General features: G+C 35.0%; 1 protein-coding gene across 1 annotated transcript in view; it reads left to right on the top strand.

Moving 5' to 3' along the window:
• Positions 2604-14476, top strand: part of LOC109832786 (protein SCAI) — a 14654-nt gene continuing 2781 nt past the window's right edge. The window contains exons 1-8 of the mRNA XM_020400196.1: positions 2604-3362; positions 5440-5646; positions 8410-8652; positions 9373-9439; positions 9531-9722; positions 9891-9982; positions 13184-13357; positions 13434-13570. Of these exons, the coding sequence (XP_020255785.1) occupies positions 2865-3362; positions 5440-5646; positions 8410-8652; positions 9373-9439; positions 9531-9722; positions 9891-9982; positions 13184-13357; positions 13434-13570 (1610 nt within the window). The 5' untranslated portion in view covers positions 2604-2864. The remainder of the gene's footprint in view (positions 3363-5439; positions 5647-8409; positions 8653-9372; positions 9440-9530; positions 9723-9890; positions 9983-13183; positions 13358-13433; positions 13571-14476) is intronic.

Below are 14476 nucleotides of genomic sequence, written 5' to 3'. Positions count from 1 at the left end.
ATATATATATATATATAAGTATAATGTATAAGTATACTCTCTCTTATATATGTATAATATATGTATAAGTATATATAAGTATACTCTCTCTTATATATGTATAATATATGTGTGTATATATAAGTTTATATGTGTGTGTGTTTTTATGTATAATACAATTTGTTTATGTAATTACTATAAGTATTTACAATTTGTTTATGTATAATATATGTATATGTGTGTCAGTGTGTGTGTATATATATACATATACATATATTGAATGACATGAATACTTTGGGCTACTTAGTATATAAGTATATATAAATATAAGTATATTCTCTCTTATATATGTTTATATCTCTTATATAATTATATATATGTATAAGTATGCTCTCTCTTATATATGTGTACAGTGTATACTCTCTCTTATATATATATTTATACTCTCTCTCTCTTAGTATATAAGTATACTTATATATACACATATATAAACATAAACTTATATGTACATATATAAGTATATTTATATAATAGTATTAGTATAAATACATATAAGAGTATAAATATATATTTATATATCTATACATATATATAAACATAAACTTATATGTACATATAATATAATTATATTTATATAAGAGTATAAATATATATATACTATTATATAAATATAATTTTTATGTTTTATTGTTTTTTAAAATTTTTAAAAAAATAAAAAAACAAAAAAATCCGGGCCGGCCCGGACCACCCGGGCCCGGGTCCGGGCTTGGGTTTTGCCCGGCCCGGGCCCGGTTTTCCGGGCCGGGCCGGGCCGGGCCGGCCCGGATGGACAGCCCTACATGGACTTAATATCTTAATCACATCACAATATAGTTTTATTTCTTAAACCGAAAATTTCTCCGTGGTGGACAGCCCCATGAGTACAATGACTTATTTTTAAAGCATGCCTCCGGCGTGATTGCCCGAGTAAAATTGAACTCGGTCGTCAATGGCAATTTAAAACCCATTTTCTCTTCAGAAAGCTCATATTTCCTTTTAAAAATTCAAATTAAAAAAAAAATGAAAAAGCCAAAGACTATACAGTCAGAAAAAACAAAAGAGAAAGAGAAGATAAAAGAAGAGACAAATTTAAAAGGGCAACTCCAATTTCCCAAAAATCCCATCTCAGCCCGAACTTTCATGATGATGTTTTCTGCAGTGTCTTGCTCAATCCCGACCGTTCGCTTCACACATCGTACAACTCAGATATCGTCACCACTACGTACGTTTACATGTATTAAAATGTGGACACGCGTCGTGCAAAGAGAGGCGTCTGACGAACTTGCTGCTAACACGCCAGCACCTGATCCAGCAATGTTAAGGACCGAAAACGAAATATAACCGGTAAATGGGTCTTTTGAGAAAAAAAGGCCTGCATCTAGACAGCTAATTACATATTGGAGCAATTAAAATGTAATCTTCGAGGTTTCTAAAGGTCTAATAAAGTACTACTGCCACCTTTGACAAAAGTCCGGTCATCATTAAAAGACTTTGATAAAGCATTGCCGGCGCAGAAAAAAAGAAAAAAAAACATATTTGATAATTAATTGAGGCTTCCAAATTGGTGTGCTTTAGATGTTGGAAGAATGATTGGGTCCAAAAGGCAAGGAGTAATAAATGAAAAATTAATGACCCCATTGCCTAACTTAACACCAAATAACACAGCAAATAATTTCTCTGTGTCTCTACCTTCATTTAAGGATTTTGTTACAAAACTTATGTAGACTATGTTTTAATTAATATATATATATAATGCTAACCCCATGTGCCCGTAGATCTTATCTTCCCTTTATTTCTCACACAAAATCATTCCTTTCATTTTTAAATAGCTTGCCCATATGTTTATAACTTGGCAATCAATCACAAAATCATATATACATGACACTGGCATCATGAAAGAGTTGGACGAAGAAATCTGTGAGCCTAATAAGCTAAGAGTTTTACGAGTTTGAAGACGGAAAAAAATGACCAGTACATGCACAAATTTTATAAAAAAAACATCTTCTTCTACATAAATCTACCATCTTTACTAATGCTATGTCTGGGAAATACAGACAGAAACTCGCTCATGTCTGATTTCTTTTAAATGGGTTAAAGTTGATCCAAATGTAAATGATATAAAAGAAGCTTGACTTAAAAGACTATAAATTGAAGTGAAAAATTGGCTCAAATAGAAACTAATTTTTCAATTAAGATTGTACTCACAAAAACTAGTTTTGTGAAGTTCTCTAAAAGATGTTCATCTATTCCTTTATACAAATAGGAGGATTATAGAATTCCTATTCATGCTATAATAAATTCAACAGTAAAATAATTACTGTAGTATGAACAGTGACAGTATTACTATAGCAAACTTAAACACTATAGCAATTTCAAAAAATAAGAGATACTGCAGCAATTCAAGGAATTTATGGTTGCTGTTATGAACAGTAGCATTATTACTGTATCACACGGGAACACTGCAGCACATTCAAAACGCGAGAGACTGTAGTAATTCAAAACTTACTGTAATATTTAAGAAACATGATTGCTGTAGCATGAAAAATTTTATCGTCGTGCTTTGCACGGACCGCAAACTAGTCACATTCTACGCCCATTTCAGCTCCTTTCCCCTACGCCACCGGACATGGTAAATCTCATCACCGTACATAAAATTCCAACTAATAAATTATTATTGGGTTAAACCCCACTTCTATTTTGAACCGGTCTTCAACGTGTACTTTTCTGCAAATTTTCCCAAACAGCGAGGTCCTCATCTGCCCAGAAAAATAAAACAAAAAGACCCCACAACGAAACCGCACTCCCCTACCTCGACCTGCAGAGCAGAGCAACCTCCACCCATTCCCATGGCCGCCGACGACCCTTACCGCGTTTTCCGAACCCTAGTCGAGACCGCCGACAGAAAATTCTCAAAAACCCAGTCCCTCCCCCCTCACGCCCGCGGGCCCCACCACCTCCTCTACCTCAAAAAGACCTTCAAGTCCTACACCAAGCTCTGGCGGTTCCAGCAGGACCACCGCCGCGACCTCGTATCCTCCGGCCTCCGGCGATGGGAGATCGGCGAGATCGCTTCCAGGATCGGCCAGCTGTACTACAACCAGTACCTGAGGACGAGCGAGGCTAGGTTTTTGGTGGAGGCTTATGTGTTCTACGAGGCGATTTTGAGCCGGGGGTATTTTGAGGCGAAGACGAAGGGGGAGGTTGAGCTAGGGCTGAGGTGTAAGGAGTTGAGGTTCCATGCTAGGTTTCTTCTCGTGGCGATGCTTTTGAATCGGAAGGAGGTGGTTAAGGGTTTGGTTGAGAGGTTGAGGGTTTTGATTGATGATTGCAGGGTCTCCTTTCCGGTGAGTTTTATGATTTTTTTTTTTAAGTTTTGATTTTGGGAAATATGATGTGATTTAGCCCTAAGCGTTCTTTTTGCAAGGGTCTAGTGATTTGTTAGTTTCAATTTGGTGAGAATATGAATGGATTTAGGCTAGCCTCGGAAAATATTTTATCAGACTTCAATTGTGGGAAAATCCTCTTGAGAATGAGTGGGATTTACAATTTTTTTCTCTTAGTTAGGTATGAATTTGTTGGGTGTGGAGAGAGTTTGTGCCTCCCCTAAGCATTCATTTTCTGTGATATGATTTTAGTTTCATCTGAGTTCTAAAATTAAAGAATGTGAAAGAATGCCATCAATTAATGAAATGGATTAGGAATCATGTTACAAGCAGTACTTGAGAACAGCTAGAAAAATACTAGGTAGTTCTGGATTTGGTGAAGTGTTGAATGAAGTCTGCTTCTTTTGGGTCTTGATGACATGGTTTCTTGTTAATTTTGATTTGAAGAAATATGAAAGGAATTCGCCTTGAAGTCATATTCTCAGGCCTCAGTGATTTATTGGTTGAAATCTGGTGAAATTTTGAATTGATTTTAGCCCCAAAAAGCATTTTATCAGACTTCTGAACAGTGGGAAAATACAGTTAATAGAAGGAGTTAGGTTTACAATTTGGTTATTTGTTAGATTTCAATTTGATGGATGTAGAGAGAGGATGTGTTTCATCTGATTTCTAGTCTCGTCCCTTTTTATATGATTTTAGTTTCGTCTTGAGGTCTGAATTTAATGAGCTATGAAAGAATGTAGCACGTGAAAGGTAGTTGTTTGCGGATCAAACTGATGAACGAATTAGGAATTATACCACCACCAATACGTAAGAATGGCCAGGAAAGATATTTATCGTCATTCATCTGTTGGTGCAAGGAATTTAGGTTTCATGTCAGGATTTTGGTCATGAGGAACTGAGAAATTTAACAGTTTGGAGGTGTGTGCAGCGGTTTTGTTGATTAGCATTGTTTAGACTTTTTTTATTATAGATGAAACATCAGTCTTCTTGGTGTAGATTTCTGTATCAAAGAGTCTAATGAGAGACCTCCAGTTTATCTAGTTTTCTGACCACATGTTTTCACCTCCTAAACCATTAAATACATCTTTGATTGGTCATGAATGTTATAGGTGATTGAGATGGTTAAATAAACTTTGTTCGATCTAATAAACATTCTTTGATATTTTCAGATTTCATATCTGCATAAAAACAAACTGTGAAGAACTTCTTGCAGACAGATTGTGGGTATTTCAAGTCTACCTACTACTAACCGTTTCCTTAGCCCGAAAAGAGGCTATCAGGTATAGAGCGATATGTAATATATCTATCATACTGCCATTGGATGACATAAGCTTAAAGACGTGCCATCCTATACCTCGCGCAATTTGGGTTGCGAATCAGAACTATATTATGAAATTTGATTTGTTTACTGTGGTCTTTTTTGCTATTTTTCCTTTACATACCCATGGAGTTACAATAATCTATATTTTAAATCATTGCCAAATGTTGCTGATTTGTCTCCTCTGGCTAATGAACCTCAAAGTTGCAGTTTCCTTCTTTCCATGCCTCAATTTGCTACGAATCAGTTTCTTGTTAGTAGAATGACAGCCTTTGAATTCAGCAAAGCCTTATAGGATGCAAAAACCCTTGACTGTTAACACCCAATTCAACCGAAAATTTCCTGGACTGTTGTAATGTGAACCTTTTCAGTAATTACTTCTTCATACACAATCAGTAGTGTGAACCTTTTCAGTAAACAAATATGGACTTGCATCAGTTTACATTTGTAAATCATGACGTTGCTTTAGCATGTATATCATCATGTTCTTGAGTTTAGCCGTATATAGTTATTCTCACTGTGGACGTATATTCTAATTTCATTCAGATTTTTTGGCTTTCGGAGCCTACTGTTTGTTTGTCCTTTTATGCTATTTCATCTCCTTATTTTACTCAGAGGTGCAGCCATCAGCTATGTCTTTCCTTTTCTCTTTTGGATGTGAATTCTTATTAGTTCATTGCTCATATGCATTCTTAAAATAATGTATTTGCTTCTCAGGGAACAAACTTTAAAGAATGGAAACAAGTGCTACAGGAAATTGTCAGGTTTCTAAAACTTGATGCATCTTTTTTAAATACTAGGCCTTTGAGATACAATGTGTTGTTTGATTCCCATCCATCATCCATTCCATATATCAAACGCTTTCATGCACGGAGGGCATTGAGGTTGCAGGACGCTTTGTTGACAAGCTATCACAGAAATGAGGTTAGGTGGTTTTTATTTTTGCATTTCAAGCCTTAGAATTTTTACGTATGAAAGAGGAAATTATTACTACAAGGGTCACCTGCTAAGTTTGTATCTGTCCATAACAGAAAACAAAGGTAGTCCAATTCAAAATCCAATACTCAATATCAATTTGAAACAGTCATTTTAATCTTAATCCTAAGGTAAAGAACAGTGCCCAACAATTTCCTAGGCCCAAGAATATCCATTAAGAGCTTTTGTTCAAGATGCTACAAACATTGATTTCAAGGTTACTAAAAAGTTGTAGGATTAAGGAATACCATACACTAATTAGCATTAAGGAACGATTAGTTTAAATTTCTTGTCTTGAACTACGTAGAAAAACAAGTTTATTAGAAAACTTAAAGGGTGCTTAGTATCTACGCCAAAGTATAACAATTTGTCAAACTGAAGGTAGTCATGTACATATCAACCTAAGCTTTTCTTCACCTCTACATCAAATATGTAATAAAGCCCTTAACATCTCTTAGACTCAGAATTAACATCTAGTGCTATAGATTTCACAAAGGATTCCTGTAACCTCACCATCTATAGTCCTCATCAACCTGAAAATCGCTGATCAGAGATAAATCTACAGAAACAAATATAATACTGGTAAGTGAAATTTTTAATGATGAAAATAACTGGAAAGATATCTTAGGAGAAGAAAAAAGTGATTAGATTCTTACTAGGAATACTAGAATATTAGCCTGAGCGTTACTTAACAAGTAATCAGCGTATTTACAAAACTGCAGGCACTGAGGATGACTTGACCTATAAATCATATATACATCCATTAGATAGAGCAGAAATCTGCTAGTAATACAAAGAGAATATGTAAAATGTAAAAATTAAGAGAAGATATGTTACATATGTAGATGTCAACCAACAAAATTCGTTGACTGCTGCCATATTCTTCAAGGCCCGATGTATAACATCAATCACACTCTTGTTAGCAGCAGTGATAGGAATCCTAAATTGAGAGAAAAAAAAGTTAGCAAGATCATTTCGTGTATACATTGGTTAAGCCATAGCTTCCATCCTCAATGCCTGGAAGAAGCCTAGAATACTTGAAACCATTTGCAAAATTGACATCATTCATGTCTATACTATGCACTGTTTCAAGTACTCTACGCTTTTTCTGGGCATTGAGAACAAAGGGTATGACTTAATCAATGTATACACGAACATTATACTGATAATTTTACTAATTTTTTGCTTCTTAATTTACAATTCCTCTCGCTATTACTGATTAGAGTGAGATTGTTGTTGTAGATTGTGTTTTAGAGGACATGATAGGAGGAGCTGAATTTTGTTGATTGATGTCTATATATCTTATCTTCATTTTACATTCTTTATATTCTTTTTGTATTAGCATTAAGTTTCCTCTTTTTCTAATGGATATACATATTATTTATTGGTGAAGTCACCATTGGCGCCTGAAATATTGCCAATTCTCGATTATCTGTTATATCTCCATTGGGCTGATGTTCTTGTATTCAATGTGAGAATCTAATGATGTTTGTCTTCTCCCATTACATCTATATAAGTTAGTTTCATCTTTGAAAATTTCGTTTACCAAATATTTGTTTTGGTAGCTTTAGTTCTGATTACTAACTTTGAGGCTGTTGAGGAGTATAGATGCGTGAAGTTACGGAGGATCCAATTCGAAATTGTGTGTCTATGAGGGTATTGCACAATACGTAATGTCGGTTCTTGTTGGAAGAGAGGTTAAGTGCATTGTTACATATCTTGCACCTTTATGTGTAGAAAAGTGCCTTCTCCATAGTAAGGTAGCAGGTCAACGTCTGTCCTGGCAGAGTCAAACTATATAGTAGGATCAGATCAAATGAAGCACCTGCATCCCTTAGTGGGGGACATCTTGCTTAGCCCCTATAAGTGAGTCTCTTTGGAGAAGAAGGCTCTGACAAGAGTGAGCAGGCACGCTCTTTTGACTGTGGTTCAACATCCAGGGCGTGAAACAAAGCTTGGGCTGTTAAGTACATGTTTACCTTCATGTTAATAGACTTATTTTTCGTTGTTGCCTTGTCTAGATAACAAGGTTATAGTAATTGTTTCTTAGTACTACATTAGATTTTGTGTTTCTTAATCCTACAATTTTTGGTACCATTGAAATATCGCTTGTAGCATCTAGAGCAGAAACTCTTGATGGAACATTCTTCTGGAACTAGGACATCCTTAATCATGGCTCACTTTACCTTAGGATTATGATTAGTTTGTTTTGGATTGATATTGAGTGTCAAATTTTGAATTGGATTGCCTTTATTTTATGTTACGGATAAGTAAAATTTTTGCAGGGGATCCTTGTAGGGATAATTTTATCTTTTTAGTCATCCCTTTTTATGTTTAATATATCTTAAATTACTACATAATTTTTCTTTAGTCCTCATTTCACTGCAACTTGTAAAAATATCATGTTCTCTGAATATGTGGTATTTTATTGGTTTCATGCGTCACATGATACTCACAAATAAGAAGAGACTACTAGACTAGATATTTGTATGTGGGTATAGTCTCACATTACAAACCTTAGAAATCTCAAACTGTTTAGAACACAAAAATAACTACAGGTGAAATTTCTAATATCTTTTAATTTTCCATTACAATCATCTAACATATTTTATTTTTGCATGTTGAATATTGAAATTATTAGCTATAGTGCAATATACGTTCCTATAAGTTTTGGCTCATCCCCATAACTGTGTGTATTTTGTGCGATTGCAGGTCAAATTCACTGAGCTAACTCTGGACACTTACAGAATGATGCAATGCTTGGAATGGGAACCAAGTGGATCCTTCTACGAAATGCCCAAAATGGAACCTAGAGAAAATGGTGCTATTAGTGATAATAGTGCTGCTTCTGGACTGATAGATATAAACCTTGCTGCCGATATGATTGATTCTTCTTTGCCCGCAAATCCTCGCAAATCTATTCTGTATCATCCTTATGTCCTGCATTTGATTGCGGTTAGTATTTTTAGTACTTCGCTGTTGGTTTTCCAAACTAAGAAGTATTTGAAGGTGTATAAAATGTGTGCCAGTCCGTAGATACCATACTGGCATCTTTTATACATCATTAGCTCATAGCGTGATTACAAGTAATATGGCTCTTGATTCTTTATAGAGCTGAACAAGCCTATAAACTCGAGTCAGACAAAAAATGAAGAAATTGGCTACTAGTGCAGTCAATGCAATGCCAAGAAATGTATGCACTCATGATTATCAAACGTTGTAAATGGATAGCAAATTGACCATGTGTACGATGATCTTCGAATGGTCAAAGGAATGGATATGGCAACATCATTTTCCAACTAGGGAAAAAGGACCTAAGCAATTAAGTATGGATGCGGTGGTACTTGCATGCAAGTCCCAGTAAGGTTTTATATTATGAAATAACCCTTTAATTTTAACAGAATCAAGCTTCCAGAGTTCTGTCAATTGTTGATTATTGTTAGTTAATTTAATATTGAAATTAGGGTTTATAGCTGTACCTACATATCAGTCTGTAGAGTTGATAGACATCTGAAATAGAATTTTATTCCAGAAGCAGTAAATGGAAATGACAAAATATGGGATCACATTATGCTTGCATTTCCATATCCTTCTTTCTTTTTGCTTAATATACAGCTAATTTTCAGAGACATGGTTTGTTGTGAGAAAAGTAAGGTTGTATATTGTACTTTGTAGGTCCTGGGAACTATTATTGAAGAGCTCTCCTCAGATAGCATTTTGCTGATATATATATCGGCCACAGGTTTAGTTCTTGGTTCTTGAGTTCTACCGTAACTAGCTACTCATATTTATCATAACATCCTTGAAACATTTTTTTAATAATTCTTTTGCAGGAAACTCCGACCAGAATATTGGTTTTCAACGAGACACTTATAGCACTTCATTGAATGCCTCAAAGCTACACCCTGCATCACGAGGCCGTCATAAATGGGATGACTCACCTCCCAAAGACCCTGCTCGTGATATGCGTGATTCAAATCAGGGCTCTGGAAGTTATTTATGTCTAGGTTCTCGAGGAAGTGGAGGTATGTTTCTCACATTATTGCATGATACAAATTCTCTATTAGAGATGCTGCTTTTTGAAAGATTACAAGAGCATAATTTATCATGTATTATTATTGTTGTATATATTGTCCTCTTTTGGCTAATTTGAAACACCATCCCTGCTTATTCTAAAATTGTCTTGATTTCAGGCCTAAATAATTTGTACCCTGAAGATTTAATTCCATTTACACGAAGGCCACTTTTCGTTATTATTGACAGCGACAATAGCCAAGCATTCAAGGCAGGTTCGTCAAAACTTGGTCTGGGCTCTTGCTATATGATATATGATTATAACTGATCACAGGCCTTCGAATATTTTAGTGTTGTTTTTATTGTCAATAAAAGTGGAAACCTAGTTATCAATTATGTTTTCCCCAAAACTTCATTTATTTGTCAAAAAGAGTGGAAGGGGTATTGAAAAATAGTTTCATGTATGCAGTGACCTCGGTTGCTGTTAAAGCTGTCTTTCAATACTGAAAAAGATGTTAAGCAACATAGTTCTTGCTTCCAACATTTTGAGACTATTCATTGTCAGAAAACAGTTGAGATGTTAAAGAAAGTACAGAACATGGTCTGACATGACTTGTATACAAAGATGGACAAATCTTAAAATCTAAAAGTACAGGATTGCCATGGACATCATAGTAACAAATTGCAGACATATTTGTCTTTTTTTTGGGGTCCATGACAACATAGTAATTTAATTATTTCTAAAAGAACAGGACATTCTATGGCAAAAGAAGATGACAATAAATAGTTCAATTTTACTAGTTGATTAAAATACAATGTTTTGCAAGCATTACCATTTCATATATTTGAGGTATCTATAGTTATATATCTTGGATTTTGAGCTCCTCAATCTTTCTATACAGAAGGAGCTGAGTTTATCATAACATCTTAGAGTAATTTCTAAATTTTGATTTTTAATCTGTACCTCAAAAGTGCTGGCCTGCTAGGCAGGTCAAGGTGTTTTGGGTCTGCAGAGTGCCTAGAGCTGTGATCTAATTAAGGTCAAACTGCTTAACAACACTCGTTGCAGTATGAAGTATTCTTCTAATTGTTTTGTTTAAAAGATTAGTTAATGTACTTTAAAGAAAAATCATATCCAGACACGTGTAATGCGCATAGAAACTTTTTGATAAGTTGTTAAAAGGCTCACCTGGGTAATGTTAATGAATGAGCTCCTGATATTTGGAATTTATTAATTTAATACAAAAACTAGGACAAGATTAAAAAAGTGTTTGGCAGATAATAGGGAGTGTGTATAAAAAATATACACCAGAGTTTGAAAAGGCATTTGCAAGCAAGCTCATTGCCTAACCGGCTAGGTGGTTACTGTTTTCCAAATGTTTTATTTTCTTGTAAGGGTAAAAGGCACAAAAATTGTTATGAAAAAACCAGAATAACTATAGGAATTTAGGGAAAATCAAAAAAATAAAGAAAACGAAGAGGTAAATAGTAACTGAAAAAAGAAAGAAGAATAACAATTTAAGAATAGAGAAGGAGAATTGGAAAAGTAGAAGAGGGATAGATAAGAGGAAGCCACAGTTCACATCATCAAATATAAAGCTAAAAAAAAGCCAATCTTAATTTTTTTCTCAGCTTCTAATCAGCATTACAGCATCATATGCTTCATCCTCTGAGGCGGCAGATGAAGAGATTTTGGGCTATGAGTTTGTATAGGGATTGAAAGGAGTAGATAGTAACTCTAGGCAGATCAAGAATAAGAAAATTAAGTTGATGAACTAGATTACAAGAAAAATAAATTCATTCATCAATTCTTGTCTATATCTTTGTTCCCTTTGTTTACGTTTAACCAGTGTTTAAAAAAGCGGAAACACAAGGCTTTTGATAAAGCGAGGCGTAACCTTCAAAGCGTGAAGCATAAGCTTCATGAGTTCAAGTATTTTAATTTTAAATTTGTAAAAATTATGAACATATAATATATAGTGGTGTAACAATTACAAGTATATACATTCATGTCTTGATTAGTAAATAAGAATTAAATATATGAAGTATAGAAATAAATCATAATAAACTAAGCTACATGCATACATAAATATTTTATTTACAGTCAAATAGTCATATTGAAAATATATAGGGGCATTTTAATTTTAGTCAAAGATCCTTTTATGTCCTACTATCTAGTCTTAAGCGTGTGCTTCAAAATAAAAGTGCTTTATGAAGCGCGAAGCGTACACTTCAATTATGTTTTAAGCGATGAGGCGTAAGCTTCAAGGGATAAATAGCTTCACTCTTGAGTTTCGAAGCGTTTACCCTTGAATAAGTTGTGAAGCGAGTTTCAAAAAACTTTTTCAAACATTGTTTTTAACCATCTAACAGGTAGTACCTACCTAAAGAAACTAAATCAATTACCAATTATCCTTATAATTGATTTAATAACAGGAATATCTCAGTTATCGTAATCCTCATCTAAAAATGAGAATTTTAACCAACCTAAGCAGCTAGGGGAGAAAAAACTTTATCTGAAGGATAAAATGTGACAAGTTGGCAGAGGTTGACGTGGTAGGTATCATCTTGAAGCATTCAATTTCTTGCCAAATATGATGATCAGGGTTAAGGACTTTGATGTCTGTAATTGTCGGCTACAAAGTATCCAGCAGAATGCTGCTCTATTGGCCCTTTAGTCACGATTAATATATGGTTAACAATAGGCTCAGTGGTAATATAAATAGTCGGTACTAATGGAGATGGTTGTCCAAGTGACAAAGAGGTTTTAGTTTGGGATGGTTGTTGAATGGAATCTTGTTTGTTGGCAACTGTCTATGTCTTGGAACCCAAAAGTTCCTTGTTGATTCGTGATCTGTAGTTATTGATGAAGATAGTCGACGTCCCCATGGAAAAAAGATCTCCGAAATGGATCCAGTCTGAGTTACATAAAGTTACTATTTTCTGGTCGAATCGTCTTTTTGTTACTAGTAATGATGGAAGAATCTTACTTATTAAATATTCTCGTTTAAACCTTATTTCTGTGGAATATTACTGTTATTCTGCTTTTTCAGTTTTGCAATGTGTAAATCTGGTTATCCTTATAACCTGCAAAGGACCCTGTTCCTGTTGAACTTGAAATCAATACATCGCTTTACTGAACTAGATGAAACTTTGTGATGCCTTTACTTCATTGGATATTTGAATTCCTGTGACCACAAGTAAGTTACTAAGACTTTGATATATGGCAGCTGCATCCATAACTAAAGTCCTGTGATGCAGTATTATGACTCATCTTTTGGATGTCTGTGCAAATTGAGTTGTGTCTTGTAATTTCAGAGGTTTCTGAAATATGATATGCAAAAAAGGTCCAACCAAGTTACTTAAAACCTTTATAACTTCTTTTATTCTCTTGTTTTGTGTCTAGTTTTATTCTCTTGTTTTGTGTCTAGTGATGAATTTCAAGTTTCAAACTCTTTTATTAAATATCTAGGTACTGCATGGCGCAGAAAGGGGAGAAACAGCTGCCTTGCTTCTTTCACCTGAGAGACCATCATCAATTTCTCCTTCTGATTTATCACCCAATGGAAGCCAGTTTACATTTTTTCTAACTGCTCCTTTACTAGCTTTTTGTCAACTACTTGGACTTTCATCTAATGTCAGCGCTGTAAGTTGACTTGATGCTTCAACTGTTACGCTTATGTTTGCATTTTCTTATCTGATATACTTGTAGACAATTTCAGGATGCATATAACAATGCTGAGACGATAGTTTCATCCGCCATAGCTGAGTGGGAAGTGGCACTCTGTACATCAAACTGTCTAGATCCTGTCTGGGCTCAAATTCTTCCAGATCCATTTCTACGTCGGCTAATTGTTAGGTATTCATTCAACCGTAACTGTAACTAATGTTCTTTCTTTCACAATTTTGATATTATATTCAGTGTTGGGATATATTTTTGTTCACTATTAGACAAATGCCTTAAAGAGCACCTAAAAGGAAACCAAGATTTTATGTCTTACCTTCTTAAGTATTTCCCTGCCTGCAACAAAAGGCAAAATTCAGATTTGCACATGTTGTCGCTGAGCTTACAGCTACACAGCCGTTAAATTTAGAAGTTGACAGTTGTGGCTCATGGGAACTTGACATAGGTCTGCCTGCATGATTCAGGGAGAGCCTCAACTTCATTGCTGATTGTATTGTAGGCTGAAAGTTCAATTGCTTTTGCTTAAGAGTGCACAGGTGGATAAGACATTAGGCCTCCGCCTCCCATCTTCCCTGTGTTGAATGGCTCTCTATAGATGCTCCGCCACCATTGCTGGGATTGGATTGCTTTACCTACCTCTCCTAATGGTTTTTAAACATTTTTCTAAGTTAATAGATTGGGTCTATTTGTAAAGCAGAAGAGGGGAGATGGAATTGCCACATAGGAACCTTTCAGAAAAATGTGTAGAGATGGTACAATAAAGGATTTGAGAACATCGATAAAGAGAGCAGATGGAGTCCGAGGTTCTTCTAAGGGTTTTCTTTTTTTTGGGGGTGGGGTGGGGGTGTTTTGATGCTCAGAATACAAGTTGCAGCCCCAGTTACACCTTACATATATGTGTAGTCTTGATCAGATCTTTACCATTCATTTCTAAGTAAATGGATAGGATTAACTCTCTTTTACATGGGCCAAAAACATATCCACGCATGCACATGCACAATTTAATGTAAAAAATTTGGGTAGGTACTGGTTGAATATTAGTCTGATCATTTTGGTTAATTTTTAAGCAAGATGGAATGT

This window comes from Asparagus officinalis, chromosome 3, assembly GCF_001876935.1.
Source record: "Asparagus officinalis chromosome 3, Aspof.V1, whole genome shotgun sequence".
Classification (NCBI taxonomy): Eukaryota; Viridiplantae; Streptophyta; class Magnoliopsida; order Asparagales; family Asparagaceae; genus Asparagus; species Asparagus officinalis.
Note: the sequence above shows the minus strand (reverse complement) of the source record. Positions and strands in the feature narration are given on the sequence as shown.